This window comes from Diaphorina citri, unplaced genomic scaffold (assembly GCF_000475195.1).
Source record: "Diaphorina citri unplaced genomic scaffold, Diaci psyllid genome assembly version 1.1 scaffold1298, whole genome shotgun sequence".
Taxonomy (NCBI): domain Eukaryota; kingdom Metazoa; phylum Arthropoda; class Insecta; order Hemiptera; family Psyllidae; genus Diaphorina; species Diaphorina citri.
The window spans coordinates 6,618-16,088 of record NW_007378727.1 but is presented as its reverse complement, the minus strand read 5'-3'; the positions used below and the strand labels follow the sequence as shown (position 1 = coordinate 16,088).

General features: G+C 38.9%; 2 protein-coding genes across 2 annotated transcripts in view; one reads left to right on the top strand and one right to left on the bottom strand.

The window, feature by feature from the left end:
* LOC103515227 (another transcription unit protein) overlaps positions 1–7,649 on the bottom strand; it is a 24,390-nt gene extending 16,741 nt beyond the window's left edge. Inside the window, exons 1-3 of the mRNA XM_026827977.1 lie at positions 7,351–7,649; positions 6,718–7,266; positions 5,874–6,007 (exon numbers count right to left, since the gene is read on the bottom strand). Coding sequence (XP_026683778.1) covers positions 5,874–6,007; positions 6,718–7,266; positions 7,351–7,649 — 982 coding nt within the window. The remainder of the gene's footprint in view (positions 1–5,873; positions 6,008–6,717; positions 7,267–7,350) is intronic.
* Positions 7,650–8,686: 1,037 nt separating this feature from the next.
* On the top strand, positions 8,687–8,843 carry LOC103515226 (xaa-Pro aminopeptidase ApepP; the record flags this gene model as incomplete). The annotated part of the gene is given in 1 exon segment (XM_026827976.1): positions 8,687–8,843. A coding segment is annotated over 1 exon segment (128 nt), but the record flags the coding sequence as incomplete, so codon positions are not given.
* Between the last annotated feature and the right edge of the window lie 628 nt (positions 8,844–9,471).

Sequence of the window (9,471 nt, the reverse complement as noted above, 5' to 3'; positions counted from 1 at the left end):
TTCGCAAATCGCAAATGATTTGTTATTTGTTTACAAACTGAGTGAGAGATGAGAAGCGAGCCACAAAAAAAAACAATCAATTTTTCAGTGGTTCCTAAACTGAAATGACGATCATATCGTGGAAGTTAGCAGTAGTTTCAGCAACTTTTTTTGCCGGTCCACCATTCTACAATCTACAAGTCGTTACCTTCTCACTTCTCAGTCCTCAGTATCTCAGTAATGACTAAAGACTACTTAATGACTGATAAATAAATACAATACACTCCATACGATAGATAAATAAAACTGATAGACTGATGATTAGTTGATCAATGATCCTGACTTCCTGACCTCTGACCTCCTGACCAGTGAACTCTGCTGCACTGATCCTGACTGACAGGGAGTGACAGGTGACAGACTGACAGAAGGCAGTGAGTGATAAGAGGAACTGATAAGGATTAACGACCCAGCCAAAACTTCAACAGTCAAGTAGAATCTCTCCCTATACCTACTGATACTGATAACTGGTATGTATTGAAAGATAGAAATGACGATCATATCGTGGAAGTTAGCAGTAGTTTCAGCAACTTTTTTTGCCGGTCCACCATTCTACAAGTCGTTACCTTCTCAGAGGTCCTCAGTCTCAGATGACTGTTTCTGATGAATAGTTGATCGTTGATCAATGATCCTGACTTCCTGCCTCCTGACCAAGTGACCAGTGAATGCTGTGAATGAGAGAATGAGTGAACTGCACTGATCCTGACTGACAGGGAGTGACAGGTGACAGACTGACAGAAGGCAGTGAGTGATAAGAGGAACTGATAAGGATTAAAGACCCAGCCAAAACTTCAACAGTCAAGTAGAATCTCTCCCTATACCTACTGATACTGATAACTGGTATGTATTGAAAGATAGTCCAGCCAAAACTTCAACAGTCAAGTAGAATCTCTCCCTATACCTACTGATACTGATAACTGGTATGTATTGAAAGATAGTTTTTTTTTCTCCCAAGAGGTTTGATAGAGGTAACTGTAACAGCTAAGATCTTATCATACAGAAAGCAAAAAGGGAAAAGAAAGGACAGGAGAAAGCTAGCCGTTCCAAGAACGAACGATTCTGTGTGAATCCTCTCTTCCTCTCTATACACCAGTCCACCAGTATCTATTTACATCACCTGGAACCCTTATAAAGTACCTACCTAAGTAAGATTTTGGTTGGATGAAAATAATGAAATAAAAAGTTCATGTGTCTCATTATATTTTGAAACCGCTTCAATAATCAATCAAGCTTCAATTCTGTGTTCATTCCATTTTTTCCCCGATATGAATAATAATATCTAAGGTTTATACTACACTGCATTGAGTAGGTTTGAAAAGTTCATTTACTTCAGCTGTAGGCTGTTTTTATCACTGGTCAATTTCTAAAATTACTTATATTGAGGATATTTTTTTACCTCTGCTGGGATTGAACCCATGCTCTCTTGTTTACCTGAAGAGTGCCTTGATCACCACCAAGGCACTAATATCATCAATCACCATGGCACTAATATCATTATCAAAACCCCCTGACATAGCCACTACATTGTTAGCTCACCTCTAATAATTGTGATTAATCACCAATCTCATTAGAAGCTCAAAATATATTTACCTAAACCTCAGAATCCTCATAGTCAGACCAGGTGTATTCATGCAATGGCATTATTTGCTTTAGTTGGCTGCAGTTTAAAATGATGAAGATAAACCAAGGCCAATGCATGCTTCAACCGTCTGACTCTGAAGATAGTAGAGGCACACCTAGGTACCTACAGTAGGTACCTACCTCTTTACAGTAGAGTCAGACCTAGACCCAGGCCTGTCAAAAGTCAAGAGGTAGTCTCTCTCTTTCTCTCCAACTCTCTCTCTCAAGTTTAAAATGATGAAGATAAACCAAGGCCAATGCATGCTTCAACCGTCTGACTCTGAAGATAGTAGAGGCACACCTAGGTACCTACATTAGGTACCTACCTCTTTACAGTAGTCAGACCTAGACCCAGGCCTGTCAAAAGTCAAGAGGTAGTCTCTCTCTTTCTCCCTCTCTCTTCTCTCTCTCTTCTCTCTCTCTCCCTCTCTCTCTCATAGTCACAGTATAGACTTCAGTTTCAGTCAAAAAAAAAAAAAACTTCTGTGCTCTCTGTCTGAAGACAAGTGTTGAAAATTTAAAATGAGGTTCGTAGTTATTTTTTCAACATTCCTAAGTACCTATACCTGTGATATCGAACTTTTTTGTCATACTATAGTTGAACAAATGGTAGAATAGACAGTAGCTGTCTATAATATGTAGGTACCTATGATATTAAAATAATATTAAAATCAGAAATCTGTGTTGACATAGTTTTATATATTTTTTTTTCCTAAAATTCTACCTCATCATAAAAAAATGTGTCTGTTGTGTGCCAGTAAATATTTTCCTGCTTTTTTACTTTCCTTATCCTATAGGAAGGAAAGTAATGTAATCGGGTCAAATTTTCGATGGTCAGTTTTTAGTGTCAAAACACGTTTTAAGGTCCCTAGAGCCTAAATCCAAAGTTTCAGCCATTGGTCCGTGTGTGTGTCTGTCTGTCCGTGTGTCTGTGTGTCTGTCTGTCTGTCTGTCTGTCTGTCTGTAAACAAAATATCTCGAGAACGGTAAGAGCTAGAGACTTGAAATTTGGTATGTAGATGTCAAATGTGACAAGGATGCGACACGAAACTTTTGGTTAAGACCGGTGCAACGGTTGGCGGCATTTTACCGCTTTTTGGCGGTTTTCGGTGTAATTTAACAAAATATCGGGAACGGTATGAGCTAGAGACTTGAAATTTGGTATGGAGTTTACAAATGTGACAAGGATGCAACTCAAAACGTTATTGAATACTGAAGGTTGTAGGACACTAGTAGATACATAAAGAGTTGGATAATTGCTATTATTTTACACTAGAATGAAAGGGCAAAGATTTGTTTGTTCAAAATCGAATTAAAATATTAGACATGAAAAAACAAATCACTGGGAGACCATGTACATTCCATGGCTTGATACCTATCACAAATTCAGTAGATACCTAGTCATTACCATAGGAAAGTGTATCCAATTATGAAGGAGTGATTTTTTTTCTGTCAATAACACTGCTGCCATTAAATTGAATTAAACTGATAAGTGTGATATAAACAACTACCTTGTTCAATATACATAGGTATCTATAATTGGACCTATAATGTAGCTCTCTTTATCATATCATTGCTGTTGGGCTTACAATCAAATAATCACCTAATCTACCTATCTACTTGCAATATTGTTCCCTTACTTAAATAATATTCACTACTGAATCAACCTTATAATAATATTTTTTTAATATATATATTTTCATTTCAAGTTACATATTACATTTCCTATTGTCTACAGTAGTGCAATAACATTCCAAATTTTTACTAATATATGCAGCCTGAGCTGCAGATTTAACTCTGTTGGATTAACAATTTAAATAATAACAATACCTATTTAACATCCAGTGGTTATGGTTATGTGTTCGAGATAGCTAACTTTTCTCACTCTCTGAAACACTTCTCGTTTTGTGCCTGTGGTTCTGTTTCCTTTTCAGCCTCATTACAATGTTTTATGTGTTGTGTATTCTCTTCCTCAGTTACAGCAGTTTGCCAGGAACAATGGCGACCGCCAAAAACACGACGGGCATCTTGCAAAAGCTCAGAGCCATTATGAAAACAAATACCCACGTCCCGGAGGCAATACAAGCGTATATTGTGACGTCACAGGATGCTCATACTGTAAGTATTATGCTCCTTTGCTTTGCTCCTCCTCTTCTTCTTTTTCTTCGCCTATTCCCGTGTTCAGACGGGGTCGGCGTTTTTCCTCAACCCTCAATCAGCCCGAGGGTGATCGCTTTTGGGCTTACATTTGGTATGAAAACAAATACCCACGTCCCGGAGGCAATACAAGCGTATATTGTGACGTCACAGGATGCTCATACTGTAAGTATTATGCTCCTTCGCTCCTCCTCTTCTTCTTTTTCTTCGCCTACTCCCGTGTTCAGACGGGGTTGGCGTTTTTCCTCAACCCTCAATCAGCCCGAGGGTGATCGCTTTTGGGCTTACATTTGGTTTTTGGCTATTATGCTCTACGACCGTAAGTACTATGCTAATGGATAGAAATAACAAGATGCTATTTAGAAATAACAAGTACCTACTTATTGAGGTAAAAAAGAAAAAAAAAAAAAACATGTTAGAACACCGATTTATAAATACCCTGTAGCCAGCCTAGTTAGCTTGGAAAGTAGCGCGTCCGCCTTGTGGGCGCTAGGTCGCGGGTTTGATTCCCGCCCACAGCGAACTTTATCCTAAACAGATAACGTTCTCGGAACGGCTGGTTTTCTCCTATCCTGTCCTTCTTCTCTCTTCGATTTCGGGACGATAATACCCCCGTTACAGTTCCCTCTATAAACCCTCTTAGAATAATAAATCATTAGGTATTGGTCTCATACTCGTAATTAACTCACTTGTAACGAAATCTCTATCAGTTTGATCTTTTTGATTCCAGAGCGAATATTTAGCCGACGCCGATCAGAGACGAGCCTTTGTGTCTGGATTCACAGGATCGGCTGGTGTTGCCATAGTAACTACAGACAAAGCTCTGCTCTGGACTGATGGCAGGTATCACTTGCAAGCATCTCAAGAGCTGGACAACAACTGGACGTTGATGAAAGCAGGTGGGTGAGGAGAAGAGATATCTGCTGATGAACATACTACGATACAGACCATATGAGGCAAAGGCCCGTTTTCAGTTGTTGTTCGAAAAAAAATCGTGTCGTACGTAGTGGGAACACTCTCGTTTAAAGTACATTGCCTTCAAAGACATTTTGTGTCGTTCAGGAAAAAAATCGTGTGCAGTGGGAAAACTCTCATTTAAATTACATTGCCTACAGGACATTCGGAAAAATCGGATGAAACTCACAAGTGAGAATGGTCCTTAAGTAGGTATCAGTTTTTTTTTTTTTTTTTTAATAGAAACGGCTGTAAAAATGTCTATTCTACAATGATCCACTTTTGATTTTTGTTCTTCCAGGCCTACCAACAACGTTGAGCGAGAAAGAGTGGCTGGTGAAAAATTTACCCGCGGGCTCGAAAGTGGGCGTGGATCCCGCCCTAATCACATTCCAAGAGTTTAAAAACTACGAGACTGAATTTGAAAATGGCGGCCTCACTATGCTTCCAATCAAAACCAATCTGGTGGATTTAGTGTGGGAAAACAAACCGGGTGTGCCGAACGGTACAGTGACACCCTTAGGCTTGAAATACACGGGCAAAACGATTGAGTGAAGATACTTATAAGGAGTGCTTTATTTACTTCTTACTTTTTAAATATACCTATGAGGAAGAGGAAGAATATTCTAATTCTATCGTCGCAAAATCTAAGAGAGAAGGAAGACAGGATAAGAGATTTAAACTGTGAAAACTTACTTTTTAAACCATGAACAATGTCTTGGTTTCTCTTTTGTTGACCCACTTCAATTTTATTATTACTTTTTTCTTTTTAAAAGAAAGAAAAACGTCAACATGCCATCCTAATTAACTTGGAAGGTTGAAGCGCTTACCTTGTAATTGCTAGGTCTCGAGTTAGCTTTCCACCCGGGACGAACTTTATTATCAACAGATAGGGTTCATTTTCCAAAAGGCTGGATCGCTTTGCTGTTGTCCAACCCTCTTCGTTTTCAGGACGATAAGACCTCCGTTGTTACAGTTAATACAGTTACCTCTATCAAGTATAAAAACCGCTGAAGTTGTAGTCCCAAACATTTAGTTCTTTAAATGCGGAAGTAAAGGGACTTTTCAGTCTCATCCTAGCAGTATAAATGAGGTATATTCTTTACCTTTCTCCTTAGGTTCTGCATCACTTCCTTCACTGTCCGAGACAACATTGGCTTTAGGTCTCTTCTGTTGCTTGCCTGTATCAGAGCCACTACCGCTATCATCACTGAGAACATTGCGTTTCCTCTTGCTTGCTCTGTGGGTAAAAACAATTATATAAATAAGACTTAAAGCCTTTTTTTTTAATAAATATGTATAAATAAAAAAAGGTACACTTCAATTCTCAACAACTGTGACGTACAACTGTGATCATGTGATGTGAAACAGAAACTTGCCCATTTGGAATGCATTAATTTTATTATTTATCAAGCACAGATCAATGCATTAATCAAGAGGCTATTTATAGTGCCACTTGACAAGTGTCCATGCAAATAACAGAAAACTAAGAACATTGCGTTTCCTCTTGCTTGCTCTGTGGGTAAAAACAATTATATAAATAAGACTTAAAGCCTTTTTTTTTTAAATAAATATGTATAAATAAAAAAAGGTACACTTCAATTCTTAACAACTGTGACATACAACTGTGATCATGTGATGTGAAACTGAAACTTGCCCATTTGGAATGCATTAATTTTATTATTTATCAAGCACTGATCAATGCATTAATCAAGAGGCTATTTATAGTGCCACTTGACAAGTGTCCATGCAAATAACAGAAAACTGTATTATACTAGGTGTTTAGTGACTCCCACAAAAGTAGCCTCCGTGGCCGAGTGGGTATCACACTAGGCTTGCACTCTGAAGGTTCCGGGTTCGAAGTTTTTTTGGCTCTGTGCTTGGATTTTGAAATTTGATAGTGACTCCCACAACTTGGGATATTTTAGATAAATAGAAACAATAACTCACGCTTCAGCAGCAGAGCCACCAGAGCCTCGAGATGATGATCTAGATCTTCTCCTTGGACTACCCGAGCCGCTTCTAGATCTTGAACCACTTCTGTTTGACCTTGCAACTGATCGGCTGCGACTTCTATTCGTCCTAGGTGATCCTGAAGCACTCCTATTGGTTTTAGGTGTTCCTGACCGACTTCTGTTAGTTCCAGGCGATGCTGATCTGCTCCTAGGGGTTCCAGATCGGCTTCTGTTTGATTTGGGCGATCCAGAGTGACTTCTTGAACCACTTCTAGATCGTGAACCACTTTTGTTTGTCCTAGGTGACCCTGAAGCACTTCTGTTAGATTTCACACTCCCTGAGCGACTTCTGTTGGTTCTGGGTGATCCGGACACACTTCTGTTAGTTTTAGGTGTCCCAGATCTACTCCTATTTGTAGCGGGTGATGGTGACTTGCTTCTAGGTGTACCAGACCGACTACGGTTAGTTTTTGGAGACCCTGAACCACTCCTGTTGCTTTTGGGAGAGCCTGACCGACTTTGCTGGGATTGTGGGGAATCAGACCTGTTTGAGAAATTGAAGAAAATGGAGTAATGAAATCGAATTCAGGGTTTTTCCTGACCGACTTCTGTTAGTTCCAGGCGATGCTGATCTGCTCCTAGGGGTTCCAGATCGGCTTCTGTTTGATTTGGGCGATCCAGAGCGACTTCTTGAACCACTTCTAGATCGGGTGTTCCTGACCGACTTCTGTTAGTTCCAGGCGATGCTGATCTGCTCCTAGGGGTTCCAGATCGGCTTCTGTTTGATTTGGGCGATCTAGAGCGACTTCTTGAACCACTTCTAGATCTTGAACCACTTTTGTTTGTCCTAGGTGACCCTGAAGCGCTTCTGTTAGATTTCACACTCCCTGAGCGACTTCTGTTGGTTCTGGGTGATCCGGAGTACATAATTAAAAAAAAAAAAAAAAAATCTACCAGCTCATCATAAAAAAAAAGTGTCTGTTGTGTGCCAGTAAATATTTTATCCTGCTTTTTTTCCTTTATGTTTTCAATTTGGACTTTTTTTACTTCCATTGACCTTTTTCCAAGACCACAAACTACACAATTACAAAGCATTTTACCAAGCTTTTTTTAAGCTATTTAGTCTTTGTTTTGGCAACATTCCAACACTGTATGATTCTTCAGAATGATGTCTTTGAAAGGAATATAGATAGGTACCTACCTCAGTAGAGTTAATTCTTTTGAGTTCCTAATGAATATAGCCAGAATTCCTACTACAAATAACAATTTTGAAGAAGAATATTTAAGGATTTATATTTATGAAAGTATCAACTGCTTCATTCTAATTCTTCCAAACAAGGGGTCAGTTATTTAATTATCATAAATTGGTAGTTATCTGATGACAGTGATGACACACTTTTTAGAAGTGACAGACATGACTGACTTTGTAGCGGGTGATGGTGACTTGCTTCTAGGTGTACCAGACCGACTACGGTTAGTTTTTGGAGACCCTGAACCACTCCTGTTGCTTTTAGGAGAGCCTGACCGACTTTGCTGGGATTGTGGGGAACCAGACCTGTTTGAGAAATTGAAGAAAATGGAGTAATGAAATCGAATTCAGGGTTTTTTTTCTGAGTCAGTTCAATGATTTATAAATCTATTTTATAACCAAAATTTGTAGGACACTAGTAGATACATAAAGAGTTGGATAATTGCTATTATTTTACACTAGAATGAAAGGGCAAAGATTTGTTTGTTCAAAATCGAATTAAAATATTAGACATGAAGACACAACTTATGGAGCGTAGGTCTGGACTATCTACACGGTACAGGACATGGCATAGGTTCCTATCTCAATGTGCATGAAGGTCCCATTAGCGTCTCTTATTTACCTAAGGCCACTGACTCCGGTATTCTTGAGTTCTTTTTTTTTTTTTTTTTTTTTTTTTTTTTTTTTTTTTTTTTTTTACAAAAACCCTCTTGTCACTTCATTATTCTAATTTCTTCACCAGGAATGATCAACTCTCATATCAGAGATGCTGCGGCACTCATAACCTATCTTGCCTGGCTGGAGAAGGAAGTTCTGGCCGGAAAACATGTGACTGAAATATCTGGAGCCACCAAACTGGAACAATTCCGCAGGTAAGTAAATATAGATTGTGTTTTGAAATATCTGGAGCCACCAAACTGGAACAATTCCGCAGGTAAGTAAATATAGATTGTGTTTCATCATCGTTTTCATTTCGCAGGAAAAAAAAAAAAAAAAAATGCTGTATTAGACTCATGTGGTCTGTGTCATAGCATGCTCATCTTATAGTAAGTCCATCATTAGATGGGTGACAAGAGACATGATACTTCCCACTCAGGTGCTGGATTAACACGAGAATACTAGAAAGTAACCCATGTATAATTTTCAGAAATATGAGTGCATAATATTTCTGATCGATTGTAGGCATCGAACCCGGGACCTTCTGTATGACACGCAAGCGCGTTACTTCTTAAGTCTGGAATAACAGACCTGTGACTCTTTCACGTTTCCGTGCCCCTTTTATTTCTGTGATTCTTTCATATTGATTATTACTTGCTATTATTATTATTTTTAATTGAAGAAGGCACAATAATGAGCTCTTTCACAACATTGAAGACCTGGTCACGGTGATGAAGAGAAGAATGCTGTTCTACGGTCACCTTGAACGCATGGATCCCACAAGACTGACTCAGCGCATCCACTCGTCCATTTCAAACAAACCATCTTATGCGAAATGGTCGA